At 36.0% G+C, this 21171-nt stretch overlaps 1 protein-coding gene across 2 annotated transcripts in view; it reads left to right on the plus strand.

The window, feature by feature from the left end:
• Positions 1-21171, plus strand: part of SLC12A8 (solute carrier family 12 member 8) — a 72702-nt gene that overhangs the window by 37072 nt on the left and 14459 nt on the right. For both annotated transcript variants that reach the window (XM_026665442.2, XM_087950188.1), the window contains exons 6-8: positions 132-245; positions 7631-7718; positions 10385-10472. In XM_026665442.2, the coding sequence (XP_026521227.2) occupies positions 132-245; positions 7631-7718; positions 10385-10472 (290 nt within the window). The remainder of the gene's footprint in view (positions 1-131; positions 246-7630; positions 7719-10384; positions 10473-21171) is intronic.

The raw sequence follows: 21171 nt of genomic DNA on the forward strand, positions 1-21171 counted from the left end.
AATATCCTGTTAATTTCCAAACTACTGGTGTATAACAATAGTTTCCTTTTGAATATGCTTTTAGGAGAATTAAACATTTACAACACTCTGTGATGCTAATGTTGTTCTCCCCTCCATTTTCATACCCACAGAAAATGGCTTCATTGGCTATTCAGAGGAGCTGTTATTAAACAACACACTGCCAGACTACAATCCAGGAGAATCTTTCTTCACTGTGTTTGGTGTCTTCTTCCCAGCTGCCACAGGTACCATGGAATTTGATGGGAGGTTTAGTGGATGTACTGCAAAATTTGGAAAGAACCTGAATATGGCCATCTAGTTTAGCATTATTTATCCTACAAGGAGCAAAGAATGCATTTAGGACATTCTGAAAGGTGCTGGGGACAATAACTGGGTTTGTACAATACCTTCTTCTCCAAGAACAGAATATTCTGGAGAAAGCTAGAATGTTCTGCCCTTCTGGACTGCAGCATTCCTGAGGTGGTCCAGTAGCTAAGAGAGAATAAGTAATAGGCTAAACCCACAATCTTCTTTTCTACTTTCTGGGGCCAGAATATTTGAAACTCTTCCAACAAACTCTAACCAGATAATCCCACTAAAACCTACATTGATTCTGTAATAACATTGTACCTAATTTGGGGCAGATATGAAAATAAAGTGTTTTCACCACATTTATTCAAGAGGTATATATTCAGTGTGTTCTCTAATGGGTATTTGGTTGTACTTTCCTCAAGATTTACTACACCTTTACTGAAACCATTTGATTCAGTGCCCAGATTCATCAGCAAATAGTGGGCATTACAGGCTTCCCATAACCCAAGAGGGCTCTTAGGAGCCCTAGAATTAGTGCTACTTACCATATGCTAAACAAACAAACCAAGTGCTCCTTCCTATCTTATCGTTTGGCAAGGGCCTCAATAGAATTGGAATGCATTAAGGCTGGATAATCTCCCAGAGCATTCAAGAATGCCTTAGATGCTTTAAGTCTCAAACCGATCCCTTCTCATCCTTTCAGGATAGATCAGGCCTGGCCTTCTCTCATCAGGAAATGGGATTGTATATCTTCTCTAACTAGTGAAATCAGACTAACAAGAGACAGGAAACGTACTGCTCCCAACTTTTTATTAGTTGATACATGAGAGGCCAGCGTATGCTAACTCTCCCAGTTAAGCCTTGCATGATATCAGTCAAATTGCTAGCAGGATTCATATAGTACACTTAACATTAGTTAACTGATTTATTAAACAAATTCAATGTGGTTGGGTTTGCCAAATATGCTAGATTAAAACCAAATAGTCATAATTATACCTTGATGCAATACCTAAACCTTCTCACTCTTTTCTACAAGAGACATATTGGCTTACAAACTTTTAGAGGGCTGCCCTTGCTTTGTTAGTTTTTGAAACAAAGCATCCTTTGTATTGCTTCATGGAACAGCACAGCTCCCTGCTTCCAAAGGGTCACACAAGATGCCACCACCACACTTCCACGTAAAAAGCAGACTCACACACACACAGAAGGTGAGACACGACCACAGACCAGAAGCCGCACTGCAGCTGCATCACTACCCACTTCAAACCCCTCCGAGCCATACATGAAGCGAACTGACCCCCACCATGAAGATGCGGCACGACCACGAACTCGAAGCCAAACAGCAAGATCACAGCTCACCAGCTCAAATCTCCCAGCAACTAAGACTAACCTGAGCACAACCAAGCCCCCACCGGAACAGAACACACCTCCAGCCAATCAGAACACGGCCAACCCCCCAACCAATCAGAACACAGCCAAACCCCCAACCAATGAGAACACACCCCCACCCAATCAGAACACAGCCAAGCCCCCACCCAATCAAGTCACACCCCCACTAGCAGTTAAAAGGAAGAAGCAGCTGCAAGCTCACATCACTCTGAGAAGCACAGAGCTGAAGACACAAGCCTGAAGATGATGAATGAGACTTCATCGAAACGTTGCCTAGATACTTTCAATCTTACGCGGGAGAAAACCCGAATAACAAAAGATCCATATGTGTGTGTGTGTGTGTGTGTGTGTGTGTGTGTGTGTGATATTCAGCTTTGTTCGGGTATTTTCTGAAAACTTAAGAAAATATATATATTTTCTTAAGTTTTCGGAAAATACCCGAATATATATATATATTATTTTGTTCAAAACAAGGTAAAAATACAAAATACAGAACACAAAAGACAAAAAACACAAAACAATTTTAAAAATGCATTAAAAAACACCCAACACATATACACATAATATCCCTTAATCAGCTGAATACTGATCAGTAGATTACTAAAACATTAGTTCCTACTCTTTACGAAATGGGCAGTCCCAATTTTTTTAATCTACTAAATCTATTTACAAATTGTTGGCCTGTCTTCTATAAGTTTCATGTTGTTCCAATGGCCTTCTCCAGAAAATCCAGTAGCAAGACACTTTCAGTGTGAAACAGTGTAAGAATATTCTAAAGTAGGTGTGTCAAACTTGATTTCATTGAGAGCCTCATCAGGGTTGTGTTTGATCTCAGGGGGGTGGGATGTGTGTGGTAGGATGGTCATGGCCAGCTCGACGTCACTTATGTCAGGGGCACCTGTGAGAGAATGGTCCTGAGCTCCGTTTCCACCTGCAACCCTCTGCCAGTGAAAATGGAGCTTGGGAGGGCCACATGCAGTCCTCCTGAGCTCCATTTTCGCTGGCAGAGGCATCACGGGCTGGTCCCTTGCTGTTTCCGGGGTGGCCCCGCAGGCCAGATCTAAGCACCCCACGGGCTGGATCCGGCCCACGGGCCTTAAGGTTGACACCCCTGTTTCAAAGCATGTGTGGATAAATTGTGCTGTTTACTGGATATTAAAGCAAGCTCAGTTTACAAGGTTGCCACAAAGGCTTACTCAGGGAAAATATTCTGCATTCAAACACTGTGATACATGAATATCCAGTCTCCTAAGCACGAATTCCCATTCTGAACCACACTGAAAAATGATAATGGAAGATTTCTGTTCACCACCCCACCCCACAAACCCCCAGTTTGTGTGTTTAATACCCATAGGGCTTTGTTCTTTTTTTCCTCTTGTTTTTTTTTAATATCAGCATGAATCAGTGAGTGATCTGCAGGCTGAGGGCCAGACTAGAAACAGTCTTCATCCACTACTAGCCACAATGACCAAAAAATGTCAACATTTGAAAAACAAATTTGTAGACCTAATTACTCAGCAGATTGAACATCTCATATTTCTTGTGACTTATAAACAGGTTGTTTACAAACATAGAGTGAAGTTGTGTGGTCACTTAGTTTTTTAGAAGTAGACACAAGAAGGATCAGTTACTTTAAAAAGCAGCATGGCAGGAATGTTTCCCATGAATCTGTTGAAAGCTTTACGCAACCCTGGTGTATTGCTCAGAAATCATTTTTCCCCCTAAATATTATTTATCCTCTTTTAAGCTTGCAAGTAGAAAATTTTCTCTAGTTATTTAAAGAAGAGAGGAAAAGCATGTATTGTCTCTCTAGGTATGGAAGAGAACAATTTGCTAAATGCAGGTTAAACCTTTGCTCTCTGGAGGCTGAACAAGAATATTAAAAACTGTCAAGTCTGTCCAAGTATCACAGTGTCAATCAGATGAGAGCTAAGAAAGTGCCTTTTCTCAAGGGACTAGCATCAGTTTAATGGAACACTTTTTCCTCGGTGCTGTTTATAGATGTTTTATTTTGCCATATTCTTTTCAGGTGTTCAGACTGTGTCTTGTAAACAGCTCCGTCTGGACAGAGTTCCTGAACAGTGAGAGAGCCTCACGTAAATGCAATATCATAGTACAGGTGGCCCTTGTTTAGCAGTCACAGTTGGGACGGAAGATAGTTTAGTGAAGTGGTTATTAAGTGAAACTGTGCTTACAATACTACCTCAGCTTTCCTTTGCTTTGCAGACCTGTGAAGGTCATAAACACAAGGACTGGGTGCAGAGTTACTTTGTCATCAACATTGTAACTCCAAACAGTCACTGTCTGTGGCTGTCATTAAATGGGACTACCTGTATTCAACTTAATATGCTATAAATTGCCTCTCATTCATTCATTATATTCAGGTTGAACCCATGTAGTAAAAAAAAAACTCCCTGTTGAGTCTCTGTGATGCAGCATGTGAAAGAAAGTTTAAGTTTCAGCATATACTGTAGGCATACCCAGCATTTCTATAAAATTATCCAATGTCCCTTTAAAAGTATCCAAATTACCTTATATCACTTAGATTGCTGATTGAAATTCCACAACTTAATCTTGAACTATGTAAGAACTATTTTCTTTCCTAACTCTTTAATCTCCTGCATGTATTTCTCCACCAAGCTCTTTCCTTCTTCTTAGATTCCTGTTCCTATTCTAGACCCAGCACATTTTTGGGAGCTGTTAGTAGAAAGTCAGTTTCCTCCTCTTAAGTATTTTTTCCTATCTTTTGTGGGGTACAGATTGTCTCTGTGTATTGATTCTGGAACCCGTAACCACGCTAGAATTCCAGGACCATTCTGGTAGAAAGAAGTTCCCTAAGGATGGGCTTTGGAATGAGTCCAAATGCTTGGAAGACTAAACCCCTACTCCTTGCCTCGCTTATGGAGCATGTAAAACATGTTCTGATTTATCCTCTTGCCTTACTTTTTTTCTCTAGAATCCCCCCCCCCCGCCCCCAGCTGCTTTTAAGATAAAAGAGTCATGGCTTTTTTACACCATTGAGTAGAAAATATTTCAGATGTATGGCCTTGTGTGTTTTTCTTATAGGGTTATCTTAAAAAATAACTGAGTTCCAAAATAAAATAGTTTGCTTATTCCCCGATGCACATTGCAATGCATTTTGGTAGATATCAAGATAGGCGTTTCTGCAGTGGTTAAAGTCAGAAGATGTTGAAATTGATTAGAAGTGTGAGAAGAACCAGTTTGTCTATAAACTGGGAGGCCTGTGAGTTTTAGCTTTGCCTTTGGCACAAATCCAGCCAAGTGACCTTGGGCCAGTCCCTCTCCCTCTCTCTCAGCCCCAGGAAGGAGGAGACAAGGAGAAGCGACTTTGAGAACTGCAGGGACTTGTTCAGTCAGTCAGTCGCCAGGAATAAATACTGACTCAAAGGTACAATAATGACAATAGGAGTGAGTGGGGCTGGAGTTATTGAAATCTACTTAAGAATATGCAGTGGCCAAAGAAAGAGTAAATGTTTCGATTTCTGCTTCTACTAGATAACTGGTAGTCAGTACATGATTCCATTTTTTAAAAGGTCTATAATGAATGTAAAAGATGCAAGGGATAAAAATTACTTCATGTTCATATGCACAGGTGGAAAACTAATTAAAAGAAGAAGAATATACAGGGCAGTGTCAGGAGCCACAGCTGCACTGATATTATTTTTAGCACCTTCTTCTGCTAACACAGTTCTATAGATCTGTGCTTGCTGTTCGGCAAAAGTTTTTTGGGGGGTGGAGATTTTGTTCCTGTAGTTTGTTGCCTGCTTCTTTGTCTCTTTTCATTTTAGAAAAAAAAAATGTAAACACAAATTTGCTCTTATGCCCTGGGAGGGAGAATGCAGCATGAGTAATGTAGGCAAGAGAGCCATTTTCTATAAAAACGGATGAGAATTTAACTAAATTTGGTGGTGTGACGGAAGCCATTTGATCTCTGGCTGCACAGGCCAAGCATTCTCTAGCTCTCATTGCACTGTACCAGAATTCAAGGTCTCGATTTGGTGTCATTGAAGCTAATCCATAGCGCTGAACTAAGTTACTCCATGTTCCAATGTTAAGCTAGGCTTGGAATTTTCTTGAAGGGAAATAATTGCACTATTAGGAACTGAAGTGTTATTGTTTTTTCCTGGAATACCTCTGTATTTTGTTTGTATGTTTGTTTGCCATGTGCCCCAGTAACACAAGGATAACAATTTTATGTTATTATATAAGTTACAGAAGCAAGACCATCACACAAAACAGCTCATTTCTTAGAAATTGGTACTTAGTACTTAAGCACTTCAGAAGCCTCTGGCTTTCTTCCCAAATATTTTGTTATGTGATAATTAAGAACTGACTTTTTTTAATCATTCAAGTAATAAAACTGTTAAATGAGTTGTATGCAAACTCGTAGGTCTTGATTTTTCAGTTAGATCAGTCACAACCATAGGTGATTTTCAAGTACTGTTAAGTTGTTTGGATGTATACAAATATTTATCATATATTTATTTGCGGAAGTGGAACATTTTCTTCTGTCTGATGATTTTTGACTGAAGTATTTTACTTGCTTAGCAATTCTAAGGTTAATTACTCTAAAATAAGGCCCACTGAATTCAGTGATCTATATAAATATAATTAGTTCTGTGAAAGCTTAAGTATTAATAAAAAGACTCATAAAACTATAGTTGATGGTCATTATTCCTATGGAGGTTTTAACTGCTTTAACAGAGGGTGAATGTAGAAAGCATCAAACTATATTTAATATGTCAAATACTTGTGGCTTATCTCCTGGTTGGAACTAGAGTGAATTAAAACAGAGGAAAAGCACTATCTGAGCAAAGACACATCTAACTGATCAATGGATCTTAAGTGGATAGTGGATATTGATCCTATTAATTGACTTTGGGCTGGAAGTATGGTTCAATAGGCTTTTAACTGGAAGATAAAATTGTATTTGAGTTGCTGTATAATTACTTCCATTTCATATTAATTCTGGGAGTGTGACTTCTCGAATACAGGTAGTCCTCAACTTACAACAGTTCATTTAGTGACTGAAGTTACAACAGCATGGAAAAAAATGACTTATGACCGTTTTTCACATGACCATTGTAGCCTCCCCATGGTCACCTGATCAAAATTCAGATGCTTAGCAACTGACTCATATTTATGATGAGTCCCGGGGTCATGTGACCACATTCTGTGACCTTCTGAGAGGCAAAGTCAATGGGAAAGCCAGATTCACTTAACAACTGTGTGACTAACTTAATAACTGTGGTGATACAATTAAAAATTGTGGCAAGGAAAATGGAAAACGGGCAAAATTCAATTAACAACTGCCTCGCTTAGCAACATACGGTTGGGGTTCAGTTGTGGTCATAAACAGAAGATTACCTGTAGTTCAATTTATTACTATTTTTTTAAATTAATTTAGTTATTTATATAAAGAACTACTTTATCCAACATGTAAGGAGTTGGCAGCCGTCCTCAGACATTAACAATCTGAAAGCTTATTGTTTTAAAAAACAGGGAACAAAAGTTTCCTGTGAAAGTGTCAGAATCTGTCATGTATCTGGAGATAACCACTCATGTAACGGGGAGCCTAGCTGAAAGGTCTGCCAAGTTCAGTGCTAGCAGGCATTTGGAAAGGGACTGTTTTCAAGTGATAGTTTTCAGATAAGCTGTTTTTGTCTAAATCCGGGCCTTTCTTCTAGTACATTGTCCAATTTAGAACAAAGGATCTCTTTGTGGGTATGTGGTTAGCATCCTGTTGCCAGTGGATACCTAGTTGCTTAATCATGAAGCTGTATACATGGCACTGATATCAGTATGTGCACCGGGGTTGGGTTTATTTCCCCCCCTCCTAATAAAAAGGTCATCATCTTACAGCCCACTAACACTGTTGTGTTTATTTTTGTGTGTGCTCAAATTGCAGGAGTGATGGCTGGGTTTAATATGAGTGGAGATCTCAGGAAACCCGCAACGGATATCCCTCTAGGATCTCTATCTGCCATTGGCATTTCGTAAGTCCTTATAAATAAAGAGGAACATCTCCTTGGGGAAAAAAAAAATATTTTCTGCTCAGACTGACTTTCTGCTCATCTCTGTTCTGCAATCAATCCATTTCCTATTATAATAACTTTTCCTTTTCTCTCTCTTCTTTATCAAAGTTGGCAGGGATTCAGCTGTTTATTTATTTATTTATTTATTTGATTTGTCAATCACTTACAAGATAATAGGTATAAGTATAAACATAATTATGAATATATGAAATGGATACATATAAGAAAAAAAAAAGAAACAATAGGACAGGGACGGTAGGCACGTTGGTGCGCTTATGCACGCCCCCTACAGACCTCTTAGGAAAGGGGTGAGGTCAATAGTAGACAGTCTAAGGTTAAAGTTTTTGGGGTTTGGGGAAGAAACCACAGAGTCAGGTAGAGTATTCCAGACATTGACCACTCTGTTGCTGAAGTCGTATTTCCTGCAATCAAGTTTGAAGTTCAGCTGTTTATCCCTGATCACTTTCTGCCCTGGACACATTACAAAGAGACAAATTAGTTAATATCCTCCTCTCTTTTTCACTTTTCCAAATTTAGGGAACATGAATCTTTTCAGAATAATTATAGGACTGATAAAAATAAATAAATAAATAAATAAATAGCTCTCCTTCCTGGTAGGGAATATCCCATGCAAGGCGTAGGCTGCCTTTTCTTATGCTCCTACGAATCCCTAGATACGTTTTACAGCACAATAATTTTTAGGAAGAATTCTTAAATAAAGCAGGCCCATTACCTGTGGTTTCATTATTAATTCATTAAATTTGTTTGCTGCCATTCTCGCCACAAAGTAAATGGGATTCTTTTATGTTTATATGATATTTTCTCATTTTCATTTACGGGTGAATTATTTCAGTCGTAGTCAGAGAATGTAAGAGGGCTTAAAGACTTGATTTCATTCCTTGCTGGATAGCTACTTCCACACAGCAGTTAAACATTAGGATCTAATATTTGGAGGCTTAGAGAAGTTAGATCCAACTGCTGAATGGTATGCTATGTGTGAACGTGGAAAGAAGATTATCAGCCTTAATCATATATTCGTAAGCCAGAGCATGGTTTCAGGAAGAAAAAGGAAAACAAACTTGTAGGAACTCCCCTCATTATATGGCATCACCTCTCTCCTTTAACTACTTTTTAGCTATCCATATTTTAAAATAAGGATTTGACTCTTTATCATCATTTACAGTTGTTGCAAAATGTGTAATATTGGCCTGAATACATTCCAATAAAGGAGAATATTTGTAGCTCAGGATTGAACTGAGGAGCCCTTGGTGCTCTCTGAGCTTGCAGACTTTTTATTACCCAAACTAGATAATACTGTCAGTGCTAGTCTGATATATATATATGTGGATACAATCCTTCTTACTGTTCTCTTATTCTTATTCCTTTTCCTTTCCTCATTCTTTTTTAAAAAAAATTGTTTTCAATACTCCAACTTTTATATTGCATCTTTGAGAGGGCATATCCTGTCTTTTTGTTTAGGCTGCTCAGTTCAGCTTCTGGTACATGCATGACGGCAATAATTGTCTCTTTCACAATAATCGGAATAAAATATAAATGCAAATAGCTTTCTTAGCTCTCTGACTCTGATTTAATTGTTTTGAAGAACATCGTTGTTTTCAAAAATCAATTTAATTTGAATCCAGTTCCTAGGCATTTTTGTTACAGTCATGAAAAAACTATAATAAACATAATTCATAAAATGTTTTAGCAATGTATCCTTAGTCCTAAGCACATAGATCTAGACTGATAAGTTGAGGATCTGTTCTAGGAGTTAGATTTCGATGGTAGAGGAACAATTGATAGTCGTACATCTGCCCATTAAAAGGTAGACTGGGCCTTTGTCCTCAATGGGATTACGTTGTACAGTGGTACCTCGGTACTCATCATTAATTGGTTCTAGGAGGAGTAATGAGTACTAAAAACAACAAGGGCCAAACAAATCATGTGACTTACCACATGACCCTTTGTTTCAGCCAGAAAGGACTTCCTGTCTGTCCCTTTTCTATGTCAGCGACTTTCCCAACATGGCCAATTTTCTGTCCGCCTCCTGTGGCTGTCCCCCACTTTCTTTTGCAGTGATCTTCCCAGCACAGGCAACTTCCTGTCTGTTCTCTGCAGTCGTCCACTTTTTCCTATCGCAGCACATCAAATACCAAACAAACAAGTACTATGACAATATTTTCACATCAAAATGCATCAAAAACCAAATTTGACAACTTGTGAAATAGTCAAGTACCACTGTAGAATTTCCAACTTTGGATCTGCTATTTCATAGTTGGGCCCTCCCTTTCCATTCTTGCAGAGTGAAATTGAAATCATGTTCCTCTAGCATTTGCACTCAAACTTGTTTCTATTTCAGTTGCATCCATAATGTGTAGTGTTTTTCAACCTTGGCTACTTTAAGATGTGTAGACTTCAATTCCCAGAATTCCTCATCTGCCTGGTGAATTCTGGGAGTTGAAGTCCACACATCTTAAGGCAGTTAAAGAAGAGACACACTATGTACCTTAAATGATTAAAATATTTTTTGGAGCAAAGGAAAACTACTGCTTACTGAACTAGCTCATGCTATTAAAGACATTATTTTTTTAAAAAAAAGCTGTTATTTTTTTTTTATTTCTTTGCAGGTGGTTTTTATACATTGTTTTTGTTTTTTTACTGGGAGCTATTTGTACCCGAGACTCACTCCGCTATAATTTTATGATAGCAGAAAAGGTAACTTTGAATATATAAGGCAAATCCTTTAATTCTGAATTAAATTATGTGGTTTCTTGATGAAGAGTAATAATGTTTACTTATTGGCCAAATTGCTTCTCAAAATCTACTCTCAATCCTCTCTCCTATAGCCCCTTGGAAATGCTCCAAATTTGTTCCCATGGTTAGGAGAGAATCTCTAGGGTAGAGTTTGTGAATCAAAGAGCCAGAAAGGGAGAAGGAAACAAAAAGAACCAGTTACACACAACACTGGATTTCACTCTGTGTCTGGAGCATATCATGATTATTTTATTCTACAGTTTGTGAATAAATTTTCCCTGCTTTTATTCTCTTTTCACACCTTAGTTTTCTTTATGCATACAGTAATTTTGCTGCATTTATCATGTATGAAAACAAAGTTCCATGACTTTTTTCAAATGTCTGTCCATCAATCCCAAATAAAATCATCTGGTCTCCATTGTATATTAATATTTTAAAACCCCTGAATCAATGTATGTAGTTGAATCTAGAATGTTTTAGCTTTTTTTCCATATCCACCAAACACTTCTCTTCGTGTTGTTCACATTTCCAACATACATTTGGAAATGTTTTTATACATTCTAAACAATTTCTCCGATGATGTATACTAATGGTACATCATTTTATAAAAGTTCTCATTAAGAATATAACATAATGTAAATCTCAATCCTTTCAGCCACTTATTTTCCCATTGTTCCATCTATATATTACAACCAAAATTTTTGGCTAAATGGGAGAATGAAGTTTGCAGGCTACTTGTATATAGTAGCTTGCCCTGCTAGACTTGGTTGGGATGTGGTTCTTTCTTGGTAATATCTTGATTAGGGTATTACTTTTTCTCTGATTGTTTAGCTAGTGTTTTTTCCTGCATATCTGACTTGGTTGCTAGAGAGGATGTTTGTTTCCTTTCTTGACATTAGCTTTTAAAAAGTATGTAGATAGGGGTTATCTCTATATGTTTGCTGATGGCTGTTTAGACTTAGAGTCAGAAACTAAAAGACCTTGGTTGCCAAAGTAAGGCCTGCTAAACAAAAAGTCGTTATAAAGTCTATTGGGTAGGTGGGGAGGTACTTAAAAAGCCTTTACTACTTGGAGAGATGCTCCGAACTAATTTCTGTCTCCATGTGTTCAACATAGTTGGGAAGCACCTTGAGTGACAGCCTGCCACAGAATTGATCATGTGCATTTCAGGGCATTTTCTGCTTCATGATACTGTGGTATTCAATGATAACCTTCTCTTACTATCATCTTATCAGCCTCACTTTTTTCCACTTTGCTCCATTAACAAATCACGTTGTTGTGTTTTGTAAGGTAACCCAGAATAGACTCTAACTGAAAACTCTTCCTCAAAATAATACAATGGGAAAGAGATTATTCTTACCACCTAAGAATGAACCTTTGTTTTTTCTCAAAATGAAATTTCTTTTTATTCTTTCTTTTAAAAAACTTAGGTATACTTGGTTGTCTTAATATGCATATGTGTATATGATATGAGGCATAATATAATGCCTTTTTACTTTCTTACCATTGTATTAACTGAGCTTTGAACCTTATTTTTCACTGTAGCCTTAAATCAGATTTTATGACATTAAGCTGGAACACAGAGAGACGGGTTGCTTGATATGAAACATTCTTTCTCATACAGATAATAAAAAATTTAATTTCAAATCATAGGTTATTAATCTGTGGCCTATGGACTCTATAACAGCCTACCAAATTCTCAAATATGTATTTGAGAATATCAGATTGTGCTCCGGGCATCTGCAAAATATTTTGACTCGAAGATTCATCTCCTCAACTATTGCCATAGTTGCGATCCTGCCTTTCTTGCCAGTTTTTCAGAACAACAAGAGTGGAGTTGTTTCATGTTTGTCTTAACAACTCTGTAAAATAAATTAAGCTGACAAAGAATGTCTGACTCATCCAATAAATTGCATACCTAACCAGGAAATACATCACATTGTGTGCTTGGGTAGTCCTGCGTTCAGTTTATAAGCAGAAGCTACTCTTGATGGATTTCTCTTGCTTTATATGGAAAGGCTATATTCTTTGTCCTAGTTGAGAATTCATCACCTATTATACTGTGTGTTAGCTAGCCTTGTTAGAATGTGTATTTAACAGATATAAGAAGACATATGCATAGATGTTACTTTAAATAAATAAACAGGGAATACAGACAAAATGCAAGGTCAGTCTACACTTTTCTTTCAGGGAAAGCAAATGTTTAACAATTTCTTTTTTCTTTTTTAATTTTTATTGGTTTTTAAAAACAAACATAAACAAACAAAACATAAAAACATCAAGCTATCTTCCATATGTGTACATACAGTGTGCCGGTTGGTTTACAAATTGTTTTGTGCTTTCATTTCGTGGTCTTCAATTACAATTGCATTGCATATAATCTCATATTTTCAATCAAAAATTAAATACCTTGGTATCATTGTTAATCAATCATTTGACTATACTTTAATTCATTCATGTTTTACAAGATTTATTTATTTATTTTATAACAGTTCATATTATCATCCCAAATCTATCCTAAAATCATTTTGTAGATATAATAAGAAAGAAGTACATCTTTATATATTTATAATTTTCTAAAAGTCTACATATTTCATTACTGTAACCATTGATAGAAAAGATCCCAAATTTTATAAAATTGTTTATCCTCTTGTTCTCTAATTTCAAATGTCAATCTACTCATTTCAGCACATTCCAATATTTTCTTAATGATTTCCTCCTATGATGGTATTTTCTAATTTTTCCAGTTTTTAGCAAATACAATCCTAGCCGCTGTCAACACGTTTACAATCAGGTATTTCAAGTCTTTACTATATATTTCAGGTAAAATTCCCAATAAAAATATCTCTGGTTTCAAATCTATATGTTTTCTTATCATTTTTTCCAACCACATTTGGATTTTAGTCCAGTATTTTTTAGCATCTGCACAAGTCTACCACATATGGTAATATGAGCCAGGTGTCTGATGACATTTCCAACATTTTTCGGATTTATTCTTGAACACTTCTTGCTATTCTTGTCGGGGGAAAATGCCACCTGTAAAACATCTTATACAAATTTTCTTTATATGCTGTTGACATTGTCATTTTATAATTTTGAGACCACAATTTTTGCCATTTCTCTAAATCAATCCCATATCCAAAATTCTTTCCCCAAGCAACCATAGTTTCTTTAACTTGTTCTTCTTCTAATTTAATTTCTAATAAATATCCATACAGTTTTTAATCACCTTTTCATCAGTCAAAATCTTATCTAAATCAGTCAATTTATCATAGAAACCTTCCATTTTAGAATCTTTTCATACCTTGAATGTATTTGTGCATATGAAAACCAATTCATCTTTATACCTTGTTCCTCTAGTTTTTGTATAGATTTGAGTTCACCCTTTTCATTCAATATTTCACTATATCTAACTGTTTGTTCCTTTTTGTATATTATAGGATAAGAAAATGCTTCAATAGGCGATAACCAGACTGGAATTTTCAAATAACATTGTCTTTTAATCTTCTCCCAGTTTAACCACAGAGATTCCCGTATATAATGTCTTCTAAAATACCCCTGTGTTTTAGTTCCTTTATATCATAAAAAGCATGCCACCCCAACAACAGATCATGTTCTTCTAATGTCAACAATCTACTGTTTCTTAGTGTTATCCATTCCTTAACCCACATCAAATTTGTAGCTTGATAGTACAACTCCCAATTAGGCAAACCAAATCCTCCTCTAATTCTAGCATCTTGCAAAAGTTTTAACTTTATTCTTGCTTTCTTACCTTGCCATATATATTTCAACACAATTTTATTTAGATCTTCAAAGTAATCTTTTCCAAGCCTAATTGGAATTGTTTGAAACAAATATAAAATTCTGGATAATATATTCATCTTGATTGTTGAGATTCTCCCTATTAGTGACAGTTGTAAACTTTCCCATTTCGCCAGATCTAGCGCTATCTGCTGTTTAAGTTTGATATAATTATTCTCTTTTAATGTACTACATCTTGCTGTCAAATATATCCCCAAGTACTTGATCTTATTCGTGACCTGAATTTTCAATAGGTCTGCCAGTTCTTCCTTTTGTCTTAATAGCATATTTTTTGTCAAGATCTTTGTCTTATCTTTATTTATTTTCAAACCAGCCACCTTTCCATATGCCTCTATCTTTTCTATCAATTTTGATGCTGTTTCTAAAGGGTCTTCTAAGATGAAAACCAGATCATCTGCAAATGCTTGCAGCTTAAATTCTTCCTTTTTGATTTTCATTCCTTTTATATTCTTTTAATCTCTAATATTTCTGTTTAGCACTTCCAAAGTTAACACAAACAACAAAGGTGATAGTGGGCACCCTTGTCTTGTTCCTTTTCTTATATTAATAGAGTCTGTCAATTCTCCCTCTATCATTACCTTTGCCGTCTGCTTATAATATATAGCTTCTATTGCTTGAATAAATTTTCTAGCAAAACCCATCTGTTCCAACAGTAATAACATGAATCGCCAATTCACATTATCAAATGCCTTCTGTGCATCTAGAAATATCAGAGCCATTTGTTTTTCAGGATGTGCCTCGTAGTATTCCAAGGTGTCCAAGATTACTCTCATATTATCTTTAATTTGTCTCTTTGGCAGAAATCCATTTTGATCAGGATGGATAAAATTATTTAAATATTTTTTAAGTCTTTCTGCCAATATTGAAGCAAAAATTTTATAATCTGCATTTAGTAAAGAAATGGGTCTATAGTTCTTAATTTGTAATGGGTCGGCCTCCTCTTTTGGAATAAGTGTAATATAGGCTTCTGACCATGATTTAGGTATCTTCTTCTTTAACATAACTTCATTCATAACTTCTAGCAATGGAAGATTCAACGATTCTTGTAATGTTTTATAAAATTCTGCCGGAAGTCCATCTGGGCCTGGTGCCTTTCCATTATTTTGCTTCTTGAGTGCTTCAGTTAACTCCATCATCGTTATATTGCTTTCTAACATTTTTTCAGTCTCTTTAGGTATCTGAGGTAAATTAGCATTCTGTAAGTAATGTTTAACTCTTTCCTCATCAATATTCTCTTGCACATATAATTTCCCATAGAAGTCTCGAATGATTTCCTTCTTCTCTTTACTACCATGGCAAACTTGGCCTTGATCATCTATTAATTGCAATATTTTCCTTGATTCTTTCTCCTTTCTCAATTTGTATGCTAACCATCTACCTGGTTTGTTTGCGTCTTCAAAGTAGTTCTGTTTAGCACCTCTAATTTTCTGTGCTAATTCTTCTTTTTCTATTTGACCCATTTTATGTTAATTAATCCATTTTTAGCTTAATGTCCTTTTTCTGTGGCATTTTCTGTAGCTCTTTTTCAAGTCTTTTATGCTCATCCTCTAAGGCCTTAGAGGCTAGTCTTTTCATAGTATTCCTTTTCCTTGTATAGTCTATTATCAAGCCTCTAACATATGCCTTCATTGTATCCCATACATTCTGAATTGATGTATCTTCTTTTTTGTTTTCTCTAAAGAAAAAGCCAATTCTTTCTCCATCCACTGTGTGAAGTCTTTTTCCTTTAAAATAGTATTATTTAACATCCATCTAGATCTTCTTTTTTGTCCTTTCCATTTAATTGTCATTGGATTGTGATCTGCCCAAGTACTTGTTTCAATATTTATTTCTTGAATATTAGTTATTAATTCTGTTGACATCTATATCATATCTATTCCGGACCATGATAAGTGTCTATTTGAATAGAAGGTGTATTGTTTAGTTTTAGCATTTCTTTCTCTCCATGTATCTTTTAAGTTTATTTCATCTACCATTTTAAAAAAAGATTTAGGGAGAGTCTTTCTGTTTTGCTTTATTGTTTTCTGTGCTGTATAGTCCAATTTATTGTCGACAATTCCATTAAAATCTCCCATCATAACTATATTAGCATAGTCCAGTTCGATTATTTTTTGTAGAATTCTTCTTGTTTGCCATTCGGAGCATAAATTGCAATCAGGAGTGTTTTCGTATTATTGTCCATTATTTCCACCATTAGTATTCTTCCATCATGCTGGGGTGATCTCTTTAATATATAAAACCACTCCTCTTTTCTTACATTGTGTCAAGGAAGTAAATATTTTCCCTAATTTTGGCTGTACCAACAATTGTTCATATTGTTTTTTAATATGTACTTCTTGTAGACAAATTATATCAAATTTTAATTTCTCTAATTTGTGAAAGGTTTTCCTTCTTTTAACGGCTGAGTTAAGTCCAGTTATATTAATTGTAATCAATTTTTTCTCTTCCATGGTTATATTTTATAGTTAGGTTTAGCAGCTCTCGTAGATCTTAGTTCACGTTGTTCTTTGGCTTCCACCTTTCCATCTACTGCACCTTCTTTTTCAGTCGCCATTTGGCAGTCCTCTTGGAATTCAATTAGTGAGATCTCTTTTTCTGCCTCTTCCTCTTTCCCTCCAAAAAATTCTGTATAAAATAGTTCCGCTTTCTCAATTGAGTTAATTCTATGTCTCTGTTCTTGCCATGTGAACATTAAACCTTCTGGAATCAGCCATCTATAATTCACCTCTTTTTTAAGTAGCATTTTAGTCAGGAATCGGTATTCTCTTCTTATCTCTCTCACTCTTCTGGGTATTTGTTTCAAGACCACAATATCCTTGTCTTTATATTTCAATGTTTTCTCTTTTGCCACTTGCAATATTTGCATTTTAATGGCTTTCTTTATAAATCTAATGTGAACTTCTCTTGGTAAGCTATTTCTCATCGCATATCTTGTGAAAACTCGATAAACCTCATCTGTTCCATCCATCATCTTCTCTTGAGTTATTTCCAAAGCTTCAGCCAGTATTTCTATCATTATCTCAGCTAGGTTTTGTCCCTTTTCTTCCTCTACGTTTTGGAATCTAAGATAGAATTCTGATCTATCCATCTCCCATCTCAACATACCACTTTTATCTTGTTCAATCACCGTTAATCTATTATTAATATCTCCAATCTTCTTGTCTCTTTGTTTATCTTCTTCTTTAATTTTTTGGAATCTCTCATCATACTTAAACATCATTTGTTGGATGTTCTCCACTTTTTCATTGGTTTTCCCTGTTCTTTGTTCAATGTTCTCTGTTCTTTGTTCAATGTTCTCTGTTCTTTGTTCAATGTTCTCTATTCTCTTTTCAATATTCTCTGATCTTGCTTGAATATTTTGAATTCCTTGCATAATCATCTGCAGTCACTTTTTCTTGTTCTTTTTCTTGCTTTAACATTGTCTGTATTGAACGTTGTCCTCCGGATGGTGGAGAGGAAGAAGTAGAAGTTGAAGAACCAGGAGCTGTAAATTTCCTACTCATTTTAAGCAATTCAAAATCTTCAGGTTCTTCTAAACCTTAATCCAATTGTGAAGTAACCAATTATAGTTCAAAATAAAAATAGTAGAAAAAAGAAGCCCAATAATAATGATTAAAAGAAAAAAGAAAAAAAAAGGAAGGACAAAATTTCTTCAGGTTCTTGTATACCTTAATCCAATCAATAGTTAGATGAATAAAAAGGCTTAAGAAAAAAAAAGGAAAAGGAAAAATTCTTCAGGTTCTTCAACACCTTAATCCAATTGAAAGGTCTCAAATAGAAAAGAGTGCATGAGAATAAACCAGAAAGGTAGATGAAAAAACAAAAATACCAGGAAAGGAAAAAAAAAAAGGCTTTTAAGGCTTTCCCTTTAAAATAAAAAGCAAACCTAGAGATTGGACTTCCAAAGAAAAAAACAAAAAACAAAGACAAGCTCCAAGAAAGCCAAAAACTCATATAGTTATTACAAGAAAAAAAAAGATAAAATGAAATACAATAAAGCTGGTGAGGAGGGATAGCACAACTTAGAAAAAGTAAAAAGGGCACACTACACTTTGTTTAATTATCCAAGGCTCTTATTATAGCTCTCTTCTCCAAAAACTTATCACCGTTTTTCCCCCTAGGTTTCAACACCAGACTCCAGCTGTTGATAGAAACCCAGAAGAGCACCTGCAATAATACTCTCCCATGCTCTTCCCTCTATCTTATCAAATAGCGATGTCCTTGAAAGAGAGTCTCAGTTGTTTCTTTCTCAGCTTTGTCTGGTCACAGGGAAATAGAATATTTTCAAGCCTCTAGTTGGCAGTGTTACAAAGTTTCTTTGCTCTCACTTTCCCTCTCCTTTTCCGAGCAAGATATAATAAGAATTAATTAAAAAAAAGAAAAAGATATTTTTTTAAAAAAGAAATAACTAAAGGGAGCCTCTAGCCTAAAATATTACAAAATCAAAAAAGAGGAAAAAAATAGATGTAAACGAAAAAAACAGTCCAGTTTCAAAATACAAGATCGTGTATAGAAAATCCAGCAATGAGGGAAAAAAACCCATTACTTTGATATTCCTGTTTAAAATCGCCGCTTAATCACTTCTGTCAAAACTTTTACAGATTCTTTCTTTTCCTTAGGGTGTCCTTTCAGATCTTAGAATAAAAAAAAAGTTCTCACCAAACCGGCACACTCTCTCTTTCTATTCTCTTCCGTTTCGGAGCTGTCCCAACTTCAGCAGCTTTAATGGCTGCCTCTTTGCCGCTGGCAAGAAGAGCTTCTCCTGGATCTACCAGGGACTTTGCGGTATCCCTGGGATCGACAGGATGCGCTCTTCACTTTCACCGTCTCTTCGGGATGGTTTAGATCCGATAGGACCGTCCAGGAGCAAAGATATCGGCAGCGATCTCAGACCTCCAAGATCGCATGCCATATCGTCGCGACGCCAGCTCCGCCCTCCCAAAACCTAGACATTAATACATTAGGATATGTATGTCATTATTGTTAGGGAGACTTTTATTTTCAAATGCAATTTGGATATTTATTTATTTATTTATTAATCCCATTTCTACCCCACTACTATTGGTGACTTACAGGCAGTATAAAACCAGATAAAAATCAATGCAATCATAAACAGTGAAACAACCCCACCCCCCAAAATATACAGACCATAAAAAAGAGAATATAAATAGCTTAACAAAACCAGGAGAAGGATGTACTTAATAACTTGATCTTTACAATTTTCTGAAATATTAGCAAGGGGAAGCAAGCTTAATCATAATGAGGAAACTCTTCTACGGAATAAAAAACCAGCCCCTCCTTTGTTTTAGCTCTCCAGATATCTCCAAAATATGGGATCAATAGAAACTTCCCTTTACTTAATCGAATTGGTCAGGTAAAGTACTGATGGCAATATTGTAGGCAGAAAAACAAACTAAACTAGCTTTTTGAATTGTACTTGAAAAATCAATTGGCAGCCAATGCAGAAAAGCAATGCTATTCGCTCCCAACAGTAATAGCCATGAGTTTGTGTGTTGCTGCATTTTGGATCAACTGTAGTTTTCTAATTGTCTTTAGTGATAGAGCCAAAAAGAGTTTATTACAGTACAGTAGTTCAAGAGATAGTGTTAAAATAATTATTATAGAGCCCCAGGTAGGTTGCTGCTGATGTACCAAGAAGAGTTGGTGATAGGCCCTCTGGCAACAGTTCTTACCTGCTGTTCCAGCAGGAGTCATAAATCTAAAAGGACCCCTCCTTTTGATGGACTTATTGGTCAGGGAAAAACTCTGGTGGCAACATAAATATCCACACCAGCTCAGTTTCAGGGTTTACCTTCAGCCTGATCCAGAGATAAAGAAAGGAATATATGATTAAGTTGCAATAGTGAAGAATTGTGAGCACTATACATTAGGAGTTGTACCTGCAAATATACTTTTGACTGTCTCAATGCAAAAGGCATTTTCCCCAAAAAGTGTGAGTGGAATGTCATAACACTTTGAATAAGGCCATTTCAATTATGTACAAAGCATGGTCTAGTCATAGTATTTTCGAATGCACCAAAAAAGTACCATGCCATTTTCAAATTACTTCTATTTGATTCTTTTCCATATATTCCCCACCTATCGTCACTTCTTCTCTGTACTTTGTATGTGTTAGTGACACACTTTTTATTTTTTTAAAAATAAAGTTGGCTTGGTTTGGTGGGATTTGATGAATTCTGACCTCTTATATGACTTCCAGTACTCCTCCCTTCTGTTGCAGACTGCTGTCCTAACCAGAAACAAAATTTAGCTATAATACTTACCAACTAAAGTCCTGTAGTGTAGAGCATAGTGATTATTACCTCTGAGTAAAACTTCAGAGGTTAGTATAGCCCACAATTTTCAGTTACTGTTTTGGCATTCCTAATTATGGTTGGTATAATCATTTTCAGTACAGATTTGTAGCTAGAGACTGAAGGCAAATTTACCATCCCTGGAAAATAGGGCAAATACGATTGGTGTTAGCTATTTTGAACTAACAGACATTATTCCACATAACCTACTTTCCTTTGCATCAGGATTTGTGGCGTTACTGTCTAGGAGGAAAAATTAATCATGTAGAATAGGATGCCAAGGTGAAGCCTTCAATAATGATCTGATAAAACAGAATAGGAGGAGAAAGAGGGAGTAGTGTATTAGGCTTTATTTGTTAACACACACAAATTACCTAGAAAGATTATAATCAAAGGTGCCAAGAGCTGGAAACAATATCTTGATAACACTGCAAACTTGTGCACTTACTTAGCATTAACACCCAATGAACTCAATAAGATTTACAACCAGCTAAAAGTATGGGACTGTAAAGTCTTAGATTTTG

Source organism: Notechis scutatus, chromosome 1 (assembly GCF_049901735.1).
Source record: "Notechis scutatus isolate UNSWTSFEM ecotype Mainland chromosome 1, rNotScu1.2, whole genome shotgun sequence".
NCBI classification, from domain to species: domain Eukaryota; kingdom Metazoa; phylum Chordata; class Lepidosauria; order Squamata; family Elapidae; genus Notechis; species Notechis scutatus.